The sequence below is a fragment of the Simochromis diagramma genome, unplaced genomic scaffold, assembly GCF_900408965.1.
Source record: "Simochromis diagramma unplaced genomic scaffold, fSimDia1.1 OVJJ01000333.1, whole genome shotgun sequence".
Taxonomy (NCBI): Eukaryota; Metazoa; Chordata; class Actinopteri; order Cichliformes; family Cichlidae; genus Simochromis; species Simochromis diagramma.
In genome coordinates, this window is record NW_024386765.1 from 2,268,334 (window position 1) to 2,288,201 (window position 19,868).

A 19,868-nucleotide genomic window follows, 5' to 3' on the forward strand; every position below is an offset into this window, starting at 1 on the left:
ATATTTAAACTGTTTAATATAGTGGTCATTCCATCCACTCACCTTTTATCTTTAATAGTTTTTTAGATGTTGGTGAAAAAAGTGTTCATGACAGTGTAGATTTCTGGTATTTTGTGTAAATTTAAACATGTAACAATTCAATTATTTCTAATAATAAAAAAGTGTGAAACTGACGTTAGACTTGTGTTTGGAAATGAACCACCCCATGTTGTGTAGCTTTGTGGATTTTATACTTACTGGATACATACTTATTTATTATGTAGGCTACAGTACATAAAATGAAAAAATTGCATGTTTTATGTAACTGAAAGGTTTAATCATGTAGATTAAAGAAAATAAGAATGTTACAAAGTATATTTAAATGAAACATGTGTACACTTACAGCATTTGATCTATTTTAACGATATAAAATGCATATTATGGACCTGAATATATGTAATTTTGCCACCACATTTGATTTCCATGCCACCCTAAGAAATTTTCTCTATCTGCCCCCTTCAGTGTTACAATGTTATGTCTTCTGTTCAGTACAGTAAAAAAAAAAAAAAACATTTATTGTTGATCACTTAAGGATCCACTTATTGTTGCTCAGGGCCTCTGTGAGTTTGGTTTGCATGATCTCCTTAGTTGAATATGACGGCAGCTCCAAGGTTAAGAAGCACGTGTGTGTCTTTGACTTGCATCTTGAGTTTGTCCATACTGAGAATAAGCACGCGGTCAAATCCTGTCACAAACCCCAGAGGAGGAAAGAAGTCAAACTCAGTGAGGTTTTTTTTTATGTGTTAATTTTTGTGCACAACATCTGAAATCAGTCTGTCAATTCAGGCATTAGTGCTCAACCATCTCAGCTGTTGGTCAAATGCTTTTTCCATCAAACTCAGGTCATAAAACCCCAATATTTTACTTTATTAACTCCCTGTGATTCGTTGCTTTGTTGTGACTCTTTGGACATACTGAAGAATAAGATTCGCACTTATTGTTTTACACGTTAACATGAAATACAGTCCTTACAAAGGAAAGCTTTCTTCTTGTTTTTAGTCACTTCATCAAAAACCTCCCAAAACATCTGTATGGTGAGGTGGTCTGCGCTTTATTCACCTTCATAATGTGTGTTCTAATCATAGTGAAAGAGACTGTTAGATATACCAAAGATAACTCATTCACAATAATGGGATGTGATAAAAGAATTGCAGACAAATTACATCTTTGTGTCACTAACAGCTGTTTATCTGTTTCAGCTTTTCCCAGTCACTGAAGTCTTTGCCCACCATCACTTCTTGCAGCTCCTTTGGCCTGAAGAGTTTCACAAATCCCGCTCACACACCAGGAAGAAGCCTCTCTTGAACTCCTGAAACACATTCTCCACTGATGTGTTGAAGGCATGATTCACGTAGGCATCCACAAACTCCTTCCTGTTTGGAAGATAAAAGTAGTGATTTACATCCACACTTTGGTCAAATCATGAACTGTTCTGTTCCATTTTGTTTAAAGAGTAGTCGCTTTATATCTCTGCCACTGATATTTTACTGTGGTTACTTGGCCCATGGTAATTCATTGTGTAGAAACCTGAAAATTTGTGGTGTGCTTCAATCAGAATCAGAATCAGAAAGGGTTTTATTGCCAAATGTTGAGCAGGTTAACAACATTAGGAAATTGCTGCGGTGCTTCAGTGCAAACATACTGTCATAAATTGCGCTTAAATAGACATGAAAAAATAAAAGTAAGAATAAGAATTAAAAGTGCTACGTAGAAAGATATATACATGAGTGCAGGTGGTGATCAGTGCCAAAACATGGAATGATGCAGTGAACACAGCGTAGGGTCATGAGTTAGTGGTGGGAACAGTCGTACGTTTATTGTTCATGTGTCCAACAGCAGAGGGGAAGAAACTGTTCTTATGGCGAGAGGTTCTGGTGCGAATGGACCGAAGCCTCGTGCCTGAGGGGAGCAGGTCAAACAGACTGTATCCAGGGTGAGAAGGGTCAGCTGAGATCCGAGCTGCACGCCGCAGTGTCCTGGAGGTGTACAGGTCCTGCAGAGATGGGAGTCTGCAGCCAATCACCTTCTCAGCAGAGCGCACAACACGCTGCAGTCTCTGTTTGTCCCTGATAGTGGCTCCAGCGTACCACACGGTGATGGAGGAGGTGAGGATGGACTCAATGATTGCAGTGTAGAATTGCATCATCGTCCGTGTTGGCAGGTTGAATTTCTTCAGCTGCCTCAGGAAGTACATCCTCTGCTGGGCTTTCTTGATGACGGAGGTGATGGTGGGCTCCCACTTCAGGTCCTGAGTGATGGTGGTACCCAGGAAGCGGAATGAGTCCACAGAGGTGATGGGGGTGTCAGTCAGGATGATGGGGGGGAGTGGGGCTGTGTGCTTCCTGAAGTCCACAATAATCTCCACTGTCTTCTGGGCATTCAGCACCAGGTTGTTGTGGCTGCACCAAGACACCAGACGTTCAACCTCCCTCCTGTAGGCAGACTCATCCCCGTCCGACATGAGCCCAATAACGGTGGTGTCATCTGCGAACTTGATTAGCTTGACAGACTGGTGGGTGGAGGTGCAGCAGTTGGTGTACAGGGAGAAGAGCAGAGGAGAAAGAACACAGCCCTGAGGGGAGCCGGTGCTGATGGTCCGAGAGTCCGAGACATTCTTTCCCAGCCTCACATGCTGCTTCCTGTCCGTCAGGAAGTCAGTGATCCACCGGCAGATGGGATCAGGCACATTCATCTGGGAAAGCTTGCCTCGGAGATGGTCTGGAAGGATGGTGTTGAAGGCAGAGCTGAAGTCCACAAACAGGATCCTGGCGTAGGTTCCTGGAGAGTCCAGATGCTGCAGGATGAAGTGTAGGGCCATGTTGATGGCGTCATCTACAGACCTGTTGGCTCTGTATGCAAACTGCAGGGGGTCCAGGAGGGGGGCCGTGAGGGTCTTGAGATGGGAGAGAACTAGGCGCTCAAATGACTTCATGACCACAGATGTCAGAGCCACAGGTCTGTAGTCATTTAGTCCAGTGATCCTAGGTTTCTTGGGGACAGGGATTATGCATTCGGCCACAAACGAGTTTATATAATAAAGCTTTGTTTCTTTGTAGATGATATGTGGTTATATATTTCTGTAAGCTGACTTTACAGATCAGCTGCATTTGTAGGCTGATCTAGAGTTATTAGATTAGATTAGATCATAATAAGTGATGACTTGTTATTATCTATAGCATCTGTCTGGCTGGAAGAAACTATGTTTGCTTTTTTAACATTCTTCAAATCGTGTTAAGGAAACCTCAGACTGCAGTAATTAGGGATTTACTGACACCAGGTAAGCAAAGTTTAGTGTAAAATACACATTTTTATTGTTCCAACAAATAACCAATGTTACATATGTTAAAGATTTATTACTGGAAATAATTCAACCCCACCAGAATTAAACAAAACACAAAGAATAAAGTGATAAATAATACAGAAGTGCTCTATTGGATTGTATTACATAGTCAGATGTTTATAGCAATATAGTAGTTATAAAGCAATACAATCTCCTGTTCATGTTTGTCTGAGCATAAAAATTAGATTTGATTCATAAGAATTATAATGCAGCAGTAACTTAAATTATTGGATAAATTATGACATATTAAGAAAAGTCAGATAATTCTAAAGCGCCGTATGATGCTGATGCTGTTACACAGCTGTCTTATGTAGGGATGTTGAATTTTTTGCATTTTCTATAGTGTAATATTATTGTAACACACAGTGTTAATTATCCTGAGGTACCACCGGAAAAAAAAAGATGAGTTCCCAGAGTAAAAATAAATCTCATCCCTCCTCCTCAGCTCAGACACAGTGCACGCTCCTTTAGAGCTGCATACGATCCACCATCACAGTGTGAAATCTGTATCTGCTAGCAGGGCCTCTGTCAGTCTGTCTCGCATGATCTCCTTAGTTGAGTAAAAAGGCAGATACAGATTAGAGTGACATGTCTCTGACTCAGGGAAGTGCTGATCACAGGTGCCACTCTGAAAATGCACCTTCATCTTGACCTGGTCGATGCCAAGAATTGGAGCTCTCCTGTAACCAGTCAGGAACCCTGAAGAACAGCAATGGAAAGAAAATATAATTTTACTTAATTAATGATAGTTACACAGCTATCAATGTCAGTATATTGTGAAAAAGCTCATCAATATCCAAAAAATTCTCACAGTTCTATAGGAAGATAGCACTGCTCATCATTTTTGGTCATTTGGTTGGCTCACCTAAGCTAGCTTATACTAAAAATGTTATCTCATTAGGCAAATAATTAACAACTTTTTAGTAAATTTGAAAACTTTTACATACATCTTATCATCATCACATCACAGGAAAAAGCATATTTGTCACATTTATGTGTAATAAGTAAATACAAAACACAATTGTTAATTTATAATTTCATTCATTAAGGGAAAAAATATTCAAGCCTAGCTGGCCCTATGTGAAAAAGCAATTGACCTCTAAATGTATTAACTGGTGGAAGCATCCTGGCAGCAAGAACTGCAGTCAAGTGTTTGTGATAACTGGTAATGAATCTTTACATAGCTTTGGGAGGAATTTCGGCCCACTTTCCTTGGCATACGTTTTTGTACTTTGAACAAGCATAATAAAAACAGAATCAGGGCCCAGTGCAAAAACACATGGCTTTTTTAAAAGGCTTAACCAGGCTACGAAGAATCTTTCATTTGACTGAAATATTGTTATTAAGGTATATTCGTCAGATCTGCAATAAGCCGGGTACTGACCTATTCAAATTACAGTAAGAGAGTCACTACGTTGTCATTATACTTAAAATCATCTGTCAGAATTTGAGGTGTTGTGTCTCTTTTGCATTTGATGACTAACTCAGCCATAAAGCAGCTTTACAGTATATTAATCAGAACAATGCTGCTCTCTAATATATCTTGGTAAAGTGCAGAAAAATCTAATGTTTTATATGATACAGTGTGATTTCAGTAACATATCATAATGGAGGCTTCAGCAAGTACTTACGAAGGAAATCTTTCCTCTGCTCTTCAGTTAGTTCATCAAATACCTCCCAAAACATCTGTATGGTGGGGTGGCGGTCATGATATTTCCAACCATAACTTGTGTTCTGAAAACAGTGAAAATGACTGTTATAATAGAGTTTTTAAAGTCAGGCATATATACACTATGTTGCCAAAAGTATTCCCTAACCCAAGGGTCAGCAACCTTTAAGACCCAAAGAGCCATTTGGACCCGGGTTCAACGTAAAAGAAAGCACTGGGAGCTGCAAATACTTTTTTAAATCTACAATGAAGATAATGTATATTGTTTTTTACCTTTATGCTTTGTGTGAAAAACTACGGTGTGTTGCTTATGAAATCCATGAAGTGCTACAGAGAAAGTTACATTTTATTAATGTAATTAACACATTTTGAACTCTTAAAGAAACATAACAAAAGGAAAGACGCTGAACTAAAATGATCCATGTAGCAAACAAAAACTGTGAGCCGCCACCCTCATATCGCCTTTGGGCTTTTGGAGCCTTGACCTCACTTTTAAAAAATAATTGGAAAAAAAGCACTATGCTGCTAAAAAATGAAAAATAGATATTTGCAAAATTCTGCCTAAATATGTATTTTACCTGGTTAATGTGTGTGGCGGGGCGTGGTCTGCAGGGGAGGCGGACGCACCTGAGCGCCACCCGCAATCACACCTCGCCGCCTTAACGTCTGTGCCATCTATGCTGTTGTGTTGGTGTGTGTCGGGCTGTGAGCTGAAAAGCTACAGCCGGCTGTGTGCGTACAGCAACCGTGTGTGAAAAGTGGTCAATAAAGAGATGCTGAAAAGCACGTTCATGCAAACATCGTCGGGTCTGCCGTGGTATGTTTACAACGGGACTTCTGCTCCTGAACCTCTGCGCACAGCGTCTGCAAATCGGGGCTGTATGAAGTCACTTTCATCTTCACGCAGGACTGTAAGCTGTCATCTGTGAGGCGTGAGCGGTGTTTGTTTTTTCACATAGTTCACGGTGGAGAACAGCTGCCGACATAATGTGGATCCGAAGATCCATAATTGGCCTACCTGGGGTTGAAAGTCTCGATAAATGCACAGCGTTTCGGCGGGTATACCGGCTTCCGCGAGTGTGGCGCTTATTTTGAGCGATGAAAAAATAATAAAATATAATTTTATTTTTATATTTCAATATCACAATAATCTTCCAATGTAGAACTACAAGTTGAAAAAGAACTAACATAAATAAAATACACTTCAGTTAAATACTTTTAACTTATTTTCCCAAGCCACGCGGAGCCGCACTATACGGACTAAAGAGCCGCAGGTTGCCGACCCCTGCCCTAACCCATCCAAATCATTGAAATTGAAATTTCCTCACTATTAAATATTCCATAGTCAGCTGTTAGTGATATTAAAACAAAGTGGAAGTAATTGGAAATGACAGCTAATCAGCTGATGCTAAGGCTCATAGTGCACTTAAGTCACCAATATCTGCAGTCTGCTATTGTTACAGATGTCCAAACTTCATTGGTTTCCATGGCTGAGCAGCTGCATCCCAGCCTTACATTGGCAAACACAATGCAAAGCGTCAGATGGAGTGATTTAAGCATCTCAACACTGGACTCTAAAGCAGTGGAGATGTGCTTACTGGAGTGACGAATCACACTTCTCTGACTGGCAATCCGATGGATGTGTCAGGGTTTGGTGGTTGCCAGAAGTACTTGTCTGACTGCACTGTGCCAAGTGTAAAGTGTGGTGGAGGGGCGGCTTTGTTGTGGGGCTATTTATCAGGAGTTGGGTTCGCCCCCTTAGTGCAGATGAAAGGAACTCTTAATGCTTCAGCATATCAAGACAATTTCATGCTTCCAGTTTGGGGATGGACACTTTCTGTTCCAACATGGCTGGGCACCAGTGCACAAAACAAGGTCCATAAAGACATGGAAGAGCGAGTTTGGTGTAGAAGAACTGGACTAGCCTGCACAGAGTCCTGACCTCACCCTGATAGAACATATTTGGGATGAATTAGAGCAGCAACTGTGAGCCAGGCCTTCTCCTCCAACATCAGTGTCTGACACCACAAATGCACTTCTGGAAGAATAGTCAAAAAATTCCCATAAACACACCTAAACCTTGTGGAAAGCTTTCCCAGAAGAGTCGAAGCAGTTATAGCTGCGAAGGGTGGGCTGACTATTATATTATACTATCATACAAAAGTCTGGATTAAGACTGAGATGTGACTCAAGTTCATATTTGTGTTAAAGCAGCCGACTGAATGCTTTTGGCAGTATGCAGTACACAGTTATTGTGCTACAGGACAGCTGTGAAACTACAGCCTGTGTCTGTTTGGCTGACTGTACCTGTTTGAACTTTTCCCAGTCATACACGTCCTGGCCGACCAGCACTCCCTGCAGCTCCTCTGGTCGAAACAGCCTCACCAAATCCTGGTCACACACACCAGGAAGAAGCCTCGCTTGAACTCCTGGAACACACTCTCCACTGATGTGTTGAAGGCATGATTCACATAGGCCTCCACAAACTCCTTCCTGTTTAGGAGGGAAAATGTTAAATTAGCAAATATTTCACCGAGACAAAGGTGCTGCAGATGAACCTCACAAACACTTCATGTTTTATATGCTTACTTATTTTGACTTGTCAGTGGCTTTCCAGGAGTTTGAGGATCCAGGTCAACATCTGTTCCATCCCAGTTTATCTGTAAATTAGTTATAAATCAGATGAGTTTAGCTGCAAAACCTGAGAATGAGACAGATTACTAATCATCTTCTATAGTAAAACACATACCAAAAGTCCATGTAGAGATTATCCAGAACATCATCTTCATAGTTTAAGATGGTCTGCAGACTCCTTTAAAGAAATTAAAACAAAAAGTTGTATCAAAAGAACTTCAACTATGTACATTTTACAGCAGTCACAAGTTACTGTAACTTTTGACACACCACAACTTAAAATACATCCACCCATACATTTTCTTCTGCTTGTCCGGGGCCAGGCTGTGGGACCAGCAGCAGCATGTGTTACTGAAATGAAATGGATACTTACCGTCCAACAGTCGGGCTGAACTCCATCATATCCTCCAGTGTCGGCTCTAAACTGAGTAGCTTCTTGAACAGAACCAGTGGGAATGGTAAGTGTATGATACACTGGTTGTACAAGGCCAAGCCACACAGTAGTCCAAACAGGAAGAAGTTTCTCTTGCTCTCCTCTGTTGCCTGCATTAATAAAAGTTCACTTTGGTTTATTTTTGGTTCATTATTGCTTATCGTTTAAATTTGAATCTTTTAACCAATTTTATACAGTTGGTGGGCTCAGTTTTAAAGTCTTACATTGGAGGGAAACCATGCCAGGGTTTTGGAGTCATTGAGCATGGGCAACGGTCTGAGATACTAATATTATCAAATAAAATCTGCACTTTATTTAAAGTAGAAATCATAATCGTGTGAAGGAAACCTCAGACTGCAGTGTTCAGTGATTTATTGACACCAGGTAAGCAATGTTTAGTGTAAAATACACATTTTTATTGTTCAAACACATAACCAATGTTACATTTGTTAAATATTTATAACTGGTAATAATCCAATCCCACTAGGATTAAATAACACACAAAGAATAAAGTGATAAATAATACAGAAGTGATACTTTAGATTGTATTACACATAGTCAGATGTTTATAACAAGTAATAAATTATTCTGTTCATCTTTGTCTGAGCATAAAAATTAGATTTGATTCATTGGAATAATTTAAATTATTGGATAAATTATGACATATTAAGAAACGTTAGATAATTCTAAAGTGCCTTATGATACTGATGCTGTTACACAGCCATCTTATGTAGGAATGTTGAATTTTTTTAAAAAGAAATCTTACAAAGTCAAGTTGTGCATTTTCTATAGTGTAATATTATTGTAATACACAGTGTTAATTATCCTGAGGTACCACCGGAAAAAAAAGTTCCAAGAGTAAAAATAAATCTCATCCCTCCTCCTCAGCACAGACACAGTGCACGCTCCTTTAGAGCTGCATACGATCCACCATCACAGTGTGAATTCAGTATCTGCTAGCAGGGCCTCTGTCACTCTGTCTCGCAGGATCTCCTTAGTTGAGTAAAAAGGCAGATACAGAATAGAGTGACATGTCAGGGCTTCAGGGAAGTGCTGATCACAGGTGCCGCTCTGAATTTGCTTAACCTGAACCTTCATATGGACCTGGTCCATGCCAAGAATTGGAGCTCTCCTGTAACCAGTCAGGAACCCTGAAGAACAGCAATGGAAGGAAAATCTTATTACAAACTTATTGTAACAAATCTTGTTACAATAAGTACATAGGGTTTCTTCTGACCTAGCCACTTCATTCAAATAGACTAGAATGGTTACAGTATAGAACAGAATAGAACAGACTGTAAGCAGAAATGTAAAACTGTTTACAAGATGAGTTTAAATAAATTCAATCTGGTTAGTTGGTAATCAATATCAGTGTTTTGTGACACTGCTAATCAACATCCAAAAGATTCTCAGAATGTATCAAGAAGATGGAGCTGCTCATCATTTTCGTACAGTCTTTGTAAGGCAGTCTTTTTTCATGTTTGTCTCACTTTTATGTAAACTAGTAACTACACAGTTTTTAAATGATGATTTCATTTTTGAGGGAAAAATTATTCAGACCTACCTGACCCCTATGTGACTGCCCACGAATCCCTTGGCAGCAAGAACTTTGATCAAGTGTTTATGCACTAACTGGCTGCTAGGGTCTTGGCATCTAGGACCCAGAGTTTTGTCTTTTTACAGCATTTTGTGAGTTGTTTCTTTGCATTCACAACCCTGCGTTTTGGTTTCACATCTAGTTCTCTTCATTATATATTGTATTTCTTGTGTCCCTCATGTTCCTGTGTCTGAGCTGGTCTATTTGTTTGTCTTGTATCCCTTTGTGTCAAGTTAGTTGTGATTCCTCAGTGTTTATCTGTTTGATTTTGAGAGCCTTAGTTTTCCTCTTAGTTTAGTGTTTCTAGGTTTACACCTTCTTTATTTGCTTATCTGGGTTCTGTTTCCAGTTAAAGTTTGTTGTATTCTAGCTTTCTTTTTATTTATCGTGCTTCCCCTGTGTTTAGTTACTATCTTTATGACTTTTTTCATTTTTGTTAGTCCTTTGCCTTGTTTGCACTGTGTCTAGTTTAGATTCCCTTGTCTCTTCCTGCTGTGTCTATGAGCTGTTTTCCCCTTTTCTAAATACCTTGTGTAGAAATTGTCTGGATCTTCCCACGGTCCTTTGTCATGTCTGTTTTAGATCATGTCAAAGATTTAACTTTGACTATGAAGCAGGCAAATACTTTTACACAGCACTGTACATAACACAAGTCCTTAATATTGCCCACATTTTAATAACATATCACAGGGAAGATTTCAACAGTGAAAAGCTGTAGAAATTTGTCAAGTACTTACGAAGGAAATCTTTCCTCTGCTCTTCAGTTAGTTCGTCAAACACCTCCCAAAACATCTTTATGGTGGAATGGCGAACATGCTCCAACTCATAAACTGTGTTCTGTAGACAGTGAAAATTATTTTTTTGCAAATGAGTTGATAAAGTCAGGCACATATACAGTACACAGGTATTCTGTTGCAGCTGTGAAACTACAGCCTGTGTCTGTTTGGCTGACTGTACCTGTTTGAACTTTTCCCAGTCATACACGTCCTGGCCGACCAGCACTCCCTGCAGCTCCTCTGGTCGAAACAGCCTCACCAAATCCTGCTCACACACCAGGAAGAAGCCTCGCTTGAACTCCTGGAACACACTCTCCACTGATGTGTTGAAGGCATGATTCACATAGGCCTCCACAAACTCCTTCCTGTTTAGGAGGGAAAATGTTAAATTAGCAAATATTTCACCGAGACAAAGGTGCTGCAGATGAACCTCACAAACACTTCATGTTTTATATGCTTACTTATTTTGACTTGTCAGTGGCTTTCCAGGAGTTTGAGGATCCAGGTCAACATATATTCCATCCCAGTTTATCTGTAAATTAGTTATAAATCAGATGAGTTTAGCTGCAAAACCTGAGAATGAGACAGATTACTAATCATCTTCTATAGTAAAACACATACCCAAAAGTCCATGTAGAGATTATCCAGAACATCATCTTCATAGTTTAAGATGGTCTGCAGAGTCCTTTAAAGAAATTAAAACAAAAAGTTGTATCAAAAGAACTTCAACTATGTACATTTTACAGCAGTCACAAGTTACTGTAACTTTTGACACACCACAACTTAAAATACATCCATCCATACATTTTCTTCTGCTTGTCCAGGGCCAGGTTGTGGGACCAGCAGCAGCATGTGTTACTGAAATGAAATGGATACTTACCGTCCAACAGTCGGGCTGAACTCCATCATATCCTCCAGTGTCGGCTCTAAACTGAGTAGCTTCTTGAACAGAACCAGTGGGAATGGTAAGTGTATGATACACTGGTTGTACAAGGCCAAGCCACACAGTAGTCCAAACAGGAAGAAGTTTCTCTTGCTCTCCTCTGTTGCCTGCATTAATAAAAATTCACTTTGGTTTATTTTTGGTTCATTATTGCTTATCGTTTAAATTTCAATCCTTTAACCAATTTTATACAGTTGGTGGGCTCAGTTTTAAAGTCTTACATTGGAGGGAAACCATGCCAGGGTTTTGGAGTCATTGAGCATGAACATCCCAGATTCTTCTGACACCATTTTAAGAAACAGGTGGTGAAAAAGGTCTCGTTTGTAGACATCTTTGGTGTTTGGGTCCTCATCAAAATGGACCTGAGAAATATAAATATTAGAGATGCTTCTGGAAAGAACAGTTGCAGAAGAATGGCTATGCATTAATCATCAGGTGAAAATCAATCAAATATTCACCACAAGTGGCTTCTTGAAGTCGCTGTGAGGAGCAGCTGCCAGCTCTCTGAAGGTGCTTTCGAAAAGTGATGCGCGCTGCAGGTGCAGTTTAAAAAATTCGGGTTTTGACTGGGAAATCCATCCGTATTGAAAATCAAAAACCATCTGCTGTTCATTCAAAACAAAGTATCATGATTTTAAAATAAATTCTCTATTTAAACCCAATTGTGATGTATATAGGGCGGCTGGTGAACCACGTGAGCTAGACTGGCTCTTGCTTCTGTTCTGAGGCTCTGAAACTGACGCCTGCCTGAACTGTGAGTGAAAAGAGTGCTGAGAGAACTAAAACAAATAAAACAACAAAATGTTGGAATCTTCTGCAGCACTGAGGGCAGCTGCTGATTTATGATTGTATTCTGTTAGTTTATTTTCTGTTGTGACTCCTTTGTTTTTTATAGATGGTTGTTTTGTCTGTTATATAAAACTGCTGAATAGTGTAGCTTTAAAGTGTGATCACTAATACACACTAATGCAGACTGGAAAATTACAAATTCTGCTATTGTTTTCCTGTAACAGGGTGGTGAAGTTACCCGAGTGAATTCAGAATTCATGTCAAAAACCAGCTTCTTTGATTTCAGATCCATCACAAATGGGTACTTGCAAAGAATCACAGGCAGATCATCTGCATTCTGGAAAAAAAGGAAACAACCCACATAAACAGTTAGTGAGCTTAACAGTGTGTTAACATGAATGAGTCATTTGGTGGGTTGACTGCCATCTTAGCAGGTTCAACGTACTTGTTGTCAGCTGACCTCACCTTGAGTTTTGACTTTGTTCGCCAACGTTGGAGATCTTCCTTTAGAAACATCTGGTTAAGCTCGAGGCAAAAAGTTGTTTCTGGGATTTTCTTGTTTATCTCATTGGTCTTAAAACAAGAAGTGGTAGTATTTGTTATACTGGCTGTGTGAAAATCCAACTTTTTTTGTTGAAAAGCTGAGCAGTAATACATTTAATTAAATTTTGATAATTTCTGATACTGACATGGTACATATGCTGGAGGATTAGCAGTACGTTTCTGGCTTGAGCGTTGCAAGAAGCAGACTTAAAGATTGGGATCCACGAGAGGGCCGTCTTCCACACCTGAACATATCTGATCATGTCGGAGGGTGACAGTGAGGACCACCATTCCCCTGAGGATGACAAAGTTACAGTCAGCTCTTCACTGGCTGATATCATGGATTAAGAAGTCTAGAGTGTTCATTAGAATAAAAAGCTATCATTTAATACATTGATGCATTTAAAAAGTATATACTAATCCAATAAATACACTTTTAATAGATGTGCTGAAGATTTTAAAGTTGTTAAAGTCTGCCTAAATATATGCCTGAACAACAGACTTTAAAATTGCTTTAAAAACAATTAAATTACATTAAATAATAATTGAGTTGTGACATAATTATGAGCTCTAAATCGCAAAGCTTCAGCAAGGTTTTGGACTAATTCCTCAGATTTGTTAAATTAGTTGTTAGTTTAGTGTTTTTTGCATAGGTGAGATTGTGTTATGAGAAATGCATTAACTGCTTTGAGAACTGCTGGAGTTGGATAGAATGATGTTGATGTGAGAACTGCACTAAAGTCGGGACAGCCAGTAAGCAAAATAGTAGGTGTCACCGTACCTAAAATCTGGACGCTTTCATTGGGGAGTCGTTGCATGGTAGCAGCGACTGCATCAGCAAGCCTTTTGCTCTGTTGCCATCTGCATTTCTGTATGCATGCATGCAGAAGTTCATTGAGAAGCAAGAAGATCCTCAATCCTTCCACTCCCACAGGGTTCATATCAACAGATGGAAGCAGCTGCAGAACAGCAGTCTCAGCCTGCTGATGCAACTTGTTATTAATTAAAGGTTTAATTAAAGTCCACTTCTTACTTTTTTAGTTAATTACTCATCAGGTTACAAACGTGTGTTAGTCACATTCCAGTTCAATACCTCTGCAAAAACAACATCTTGCATCACCAGCTTCTCAAAACTTTGCCGTGCAAGTGACAAGTCCAAACCGGAGTACGTTGGTGAAGTTTGGAAATGTTTATCTTTGCTGACATGAAGAAAATGACAAATGTGTATCTTCAAATGTTAAATTCAACAGATATAAAGAAGTCATGATCATGCTCATAAATGGTGTTCTTACCTCCTGTCAAGAAAGCTTTGATTCATACAGGATGGAGATGTGAGCATCCTGTGAATTTCCCTGTGAAGAGTTCATGAGGTTAGTCAGTAACACTAAGACTACAGTGTACATGCTGTGCAGCAAACCAGTTACAAACAACAACAATAACAGCTGCTTTTGTGTTAGACTTACTCTTTTAGATTTTTCCACAGCTTTAGATTATATGCAGAGACCCATTTGTCAATCATGTTATCAATAGAGTGTTCTGTCACCTTGTTCTTTGTGCCACTGCCTGACTCGTGATCAGCGCCCTGTGAAAGAAGCAAAGGTTCATGTTTGGTTTAGACACATGACCTCACAAGTAGATATAACTGGTAAAGCCATGTTTACATCCTCCCACAGGTATCCTTACTGCACTGTATGCATTTGTGCTGGTACCTCATTAGACGTGCATGTTGCAAATGAAGTGTTTCCTCCTGCATAGATGTTAGAAATGTCTAGAATAAAAACAGATGAGAAATTATCTACCTAAGAGTCAACTGTACTGTATGGGATGGTTTTTCAGTTCCAGAAAGAAAGATAAGATATAGCGACTTGCTCTTGCAGTGGGCTTAATTTGTGACATTTAGGCAATAAACCTTTTTGTTGTTAACTGTGGTTAACTTGGTTATTTGGATCAAATTCAGGTCCAGTTTGATTTGCTTAAATTATTTTTTCATCAGCACTTTAAAAACATACAGCAGAAAACCTAAAACCTGCTGTGAGTTCATGACATTTATTTTTAGATTATTTTAAGTTTTCCAGTATTTGATGCGTGGCCAAACATTTTGTCTATGATTATATTCAAGCCCTTATAGTCAGAATTACTAATTATTTTAAACTAAAGCTTTACCCAATTATCTATTGGGCTATTGGCTCATCTGTGTTACACCTGCAGCAAGTGCAAAGCCCAACAGTGCAGCTCCTCACTGGTTTCAGAAGACTCAGTACCTCTGAGTAGCACTTTTTATTGTTGCATAGTGAATATATGTGTGTGTCTTTGTCAGGTTTATAACCTCTATCTATACAGTTGGATGTGACACACCTTAATTATTACTCTAACAATAAAATTATTTAATTGTTATTGTTATCTTTGTAAAATTGTAAATTGAATCAACTCTTCTGTTCAGATAAATGTATTTACCATGTGGCAGTTGCACAGGTAGTGGCACTGATGCCTGAGACTCTTCTCCACGTCCCAGCTGCCCTTGTTCATTACACCCAAACGAGTACACCTTCTTGGATTCTGTCAGTACCAGTGTGTGGTAGCTGATTGAGAAAAGAGTGCATGAAAAGGAAAGTCCACAATGTAAAACATGCTTTTTCAAAGGTTTTAAACATCTGTGTTGTTGGTGGACCTCAGTATGATCACTCTGAAGATATAAGACAGAAGTTGAAGTTTCCTGTTCGCTCAGCAGTAAACGCTTTTCTTTTTCAATTATTTATGATATAATAATAATTAAATGTTACCTCCCACATGCAACCTTTGTGACCTTTGCCCCCCAGAGCTCTGCAACAAGCCGAGGACGCTGTTCATTTTGTAACGAGTTGTGGCCAAGCTGTCCATATTGACCAGAGCCAAATGTAAACACTGCACCGTCCTGAGAACCAGACAACAGTCCATATTCATTTTTGCCATGTACATATAGTTATCTCAGGAGTTTGTGGAAAAGCAATTAGAAGCCAAAGAATAAGAAACAAAAAGGCGCTTTCATAATTAATGCAAAATGATCAATGATGGCATGAAAGTACTGGAATTTCTTTCAAATTAAAAAACAGACAAATAAAAGAAACCTCAATATAAATAACTGGAGTCAACTTTAAACAAAAAAAATAAAAAAGAACACAGATTGAGTGTATATCAAATATCATGCATTCATCTATTATTTCCTCCTGTAAAGCAACCTTCAAATTAAAGCGTGAAGTAATTTGAAAGATGCGCAAAGAAAACAAAAAACAAAGATTATGGAAATAAACATGGAAACAACGACAAAGACCACAACTGAAATACTGAGTTCAACACTTCACACAACAAAATACATCTTCTGACATCTACCAATGTTTTAATCACAGCTCATTTAAATCATAGTCAGCATTTAATTGTTTCGCTGCTTGTTCTGGTGGTACAATTTTATGTGAGCTTGTTAACTGTTGTTGACTCACCTTTGTCAGAGCGGCAGTGTGGTCCTTCCCACAGGAAATGGAAACAGTTTTCTTCATGTTTAGGTAATGAACCGGAGTCGGTGTATGTCTGTCTATGAGAAAAAAGAAAATACTGAATATTGCATGTATATTTTGATACCTGCACCTTGAGTACATATACATCAGATTCCTTCTGGGAACCACACTTCAGTGCTATATTGACAGATATTGACAGATACTGAGAGTGAGAGATTTAAACTTTCATTGTAGTACCTTGTGTGTCACCCAGTCCAAGCTGTCCACAGTCGTTTCTGCCCCAGCTAAACACTCCTCCAGAGACAGAGAGGGCGAAGCTCTGCTCTCCACCTGCAGCGACCTGGACCACTGGGATCGCTGACAAAGATCTGACATGCTGGGGTGAATTCACGTATTGCTCGTTTGTGCCCAGTCCCAGCTGCCCCCTGGAGTCCTGGCCCCAAGTATACAACTGACCATCTGTGAGGAAAATCAACATAATACTTTTCTATCATATTAAACCCCTAAATCCACTAAACCTGTGAAAAGGATTCATTTTCATTCAGGTTCACAAGCCTTTTATTGCTTACTACATACTTCACGCTACCTTTTGTCAAAACGACTGTATGCTGGCTCCCACAAGTCACCTGAGACACCTGTTTGTTGCGCAGTGCTTCTGGTGTGCTGACAGAACACATGCAAGAAGTGATCAAACTCTTCTGTGATTACAACGGCAGGTTATTGTGAATTCAACTGGAAATTGAAGGACGATCCCTTAAAAACTGAAGCTGCAAATCTTTGACCTCACCTGGGACTGAAAGGAGGGCGAGCTTGATCCACACAAAAAACGATGCCACTTTCAGACAGAATCCTCACCACATCTTCACCACAACTCACAGCCTCAATCTTCTCTTCGCATTTCACAATCTCTGCAGATTTACAAGCCACACACAGAGCAGGTCATAGTGGATCAACACAGGCAGAGAAGTGAAATTGAGACAGAGACATAAAGCTGATACTCACTCTGTTTCCCTCTCACTCTTCCCTCATCTTGGTTCTCAACTGTGTGAATGATGTAAGCATCCCCATTTCTTTTAATGAAGGCAAGCAGTCTGTGACCTGCTGAAAGATCTGTGACTTGAAAGCTGAGGTTTAAAGAGCGTACTCCATCAGCAGGTGAAATATTTGAGGGTCTTTTCAAGCGAAAGCCCTGCTGCCAGTCCTCTCCCCATGAAAACATGATGCTAAAATGACTGTGCAGTACAAGCAGCTGCTTTTTATGACTCAGGTGGAAGTATGAAACGAAACCTGACTGGTTTATTGAGCAAAGTCAGCTGTGAGAAAACAAAACTTACAAACAATAAAAACACCACACCTAGTGAGTCACTGGCACGTGGTTTATTACCTTAGCTGGAAAACCAAAAACGAAACTGGAGTTGACGTGTGCAGATTTTGCATGACAGCAACATATTTACCTATACTGAGCAAGTCATTCGCATGAGTCACGAAGTTACTCTGCATTTGGTGTTTTCTGAAGGTGTGGCTTTTACCCTAAATAACATGAAAATGTGTGAGGCTGTTAACTGTTAAGTATACCAGGTGTGCAAGATATCATTTGTGCTTTTCCTTATTTTCTGTCATACATGCCATCACAATGATGGATGCTCATATTGAACATGACCTAAGATTCAGACAGTGGTGTCATTATATGTACAAGTAATCGCTGTGAGCTAAAAGCTTGTAAGTACTTTGTTCCAGACTGTTTCTTTAAACTCTTGGCTCTGTATGATGTCAGTGAGACCAGGTATTCCAAATGTTATCATCTTGGTGTCACGATCCTGGGTCTTATGACCCAGTGTTTTGAGTTTAGTTTATTTGGATGTTTATATGATTAAGCTCATGAGTTTTTCTAGTTCTTTGTTATTAGATTCCCCTTGTGTCTTCCAACCCCTGTTAAGTCTCCCTTGCCCTTCATGTGTTTCATGTCTGTTATGTTGTCAAGTTCATGTAGTCATGTCTGCGTTTCATTATGTTTCCTATTTTATTTTCTAAGAGGTTCTGTGTTTTGTTTTACTCTTTCCCTGTGGCATTGTTATGTCCACGTTGTGTCTACTGTGCCTTTCTGTCCCATGTTTCAGGTCCCTATGTTCTGTCTTCTCAGTTGCTGTTAAGTTTGTATGTCTAGAGTTCAGTCAGTGTGTTTCCTGTTTTACTTTGAAGGTCCATGTCTCATGTGAGTGATTCTAGTTTTGCTTCCCTTGTCTCGTCCAGCCTGATTACTCCCAGCTGTGCTCTCCTTCTGTGTCTCATTCCCTCGTTATCCCTCTGTGTATTTAAGCCCCGTGTTTCTCTTTGTCAGTGTTGTGGTCTTGCACATAGCTGTGTGAGTTGCCATGTGTTTTCACGTATGATTTAGTTGTAGTTTTCCCCAGTTTAGTTTGTTCTTTGTTTCCTTCCCAAGCCTGCAATAAAGCAGTGTTTTGAGTTCACTTTTGTGTCTGTGAGTTTTGCGTTTGGGTCCTTCTCTTGCCTGCACACAGCCGAAACATGACACTTTGGCTAGTGATGGGCAGATGAAGCTTCATGAAGCACTGAAGCTTTTCATCCAGATGGTTCACCCCAGCGCAAAGCTTCATGAAGCTTCATTTGCTCTAGTAGGACATCTACTGGACGTAAAAATATTAGTTGGCATGAATTTGAAGAGTGTGGCCTTTTGTACACAGCCTGTAAATGTCAACAACAAAAGGAGTGTGTAAAACATCTATATTATAGTGATGCAGTATACTGTGTATATTTATGCTGGCAGTATGGAAAATGATCATTTGGAAATGCTTAAAATGGAAATGATCATTTACTGTGAGGTGAGGTGTGGTTGGGGTGTGGACAGTGGTTGTGCTTTTGTAACATTGCGGTATGGACAGCTACACACTGAGGCTTTGAGCCTCAGTCCTGCCTGTTCACATTTTATTCTGTAAAAACTAAATGTTCACTGCTTTTATAACCTTTAGTGGGGAGAACATAGCTAGGATTTAATGATTTAACAAATCTTTTGAATCCTTTGTCCTCCACAATGCTGAATAGCTGGGAGTCCTCAATCACCATGCTAACCAGGTCTTCATCTATTTGAGATTGTTCTCCTGAGGAAAGACAATAAAGACAAAGCACGAATATAAATATCACACACGTAACTTATAACAGCTGTATAATATTGTTATATCATTTAGTAACATTACAGCATGCTATAGTATCGTGGCATTTGATGGCTCACCTGGTCTTGCTCCACAATCGCTGTTCCCCTTATTCTCATGCAAAGCTCTGTAGTGCCTAAGCATGGATGAGGTGTTGTTGTTATATCCCAGCTCCCTGGCACATAGCAAACACTTCACCTTGTACAAAAGTCAAGACAGCTCAACATAAATTGTATTGCACCATCAGTATTATGAAAATACATCTTCTGTAGAAATTTACATACCTTGTTGGGAGGAATAAGATCAAAATGTTCCCACACAGGGGAGGACATCCTCCTCTTCTTAGCTGGCTCCATTCTCTCCTGACTTTCTCTCCTCACTCTCATAAACCTCCTAACTCTCACTAACTGCAACTCTCCATCAAACACCCACATTTTTGAATGAAGTCTG

General features: G+C 39.6%; 2 protein-coding genes across 2 annotated transcripts; both read right to left on the bottom strand.

Annotated features, from left to right (window-relative positions):
* Positions 1-7,772: 7,772 nt before the first annotated feature.
* LOC120735231 (E3 ISG15--protein ligase Herc6-like) lies at positions 7,773-8,381 on the bottom strand. Its single transcript, XM_040034477.1, has 3 exons — positions 8,340-8,381; positions 8,056-8,225; positions 7,773-7,860 (listed from the first exon to the last, which is right to left on the bottom strand). The coding sequence occupies exons 1-3, from the start codon at positions 8,379-8,381 to the stop codon at positions 7,773-7,775; spliced, it is 300 nt and encodes a 99-aa protein (XP_039890411.1).
* A 120-nt stretch (positions 8,382-8,501) lies between these two features.
* LOC120735237 (probable E3 ubiquitin-protein ligase HERC3) lies at positions 8,502-17,667 on the bottom strand. The gene is made up of 23 exons (XM_040034492.1): positions 17,254-17,667; positions 17,039-17,159; positions 16,838-16,914; positions 16,489-16,710; positions 16,237-16,328; positions 15,544-15,674; positions 15,218-15,342; positions 14,473-14,531; positions 14,227-14,345; positions 14,056-14,115; positions 13,857-13,962; positions 13,545-13,746; positions 12,910-13,058; positions 12,686-12,793; positions 12,336-12,557; positions 11,890-12,036; positions 11,653-11,793; positions 11,369-11,538; positions 11,110-11,173; positions 10,950-11,020; positions 10,670-10,853; positions 10,450-10,549; positions 8,502-9,266 (listed from the first exon to the last, which is right to left on the bottom strand). The coding sequence occupies exons 1-23, from the start codon at positions 17,468-17,470 to the stop codon at positions 9,049-9,051; spliced, it is 3,105 nt and encodes a 1,034-aa protein (XP_039890426.1). The 5' UTR covers positions 17,471-17,667; the 3' UTR covers positions 8,502-9,048.
* Between the last annotated feature and the right edge of the window lie 2,201 nt (positions 17,668-19,868).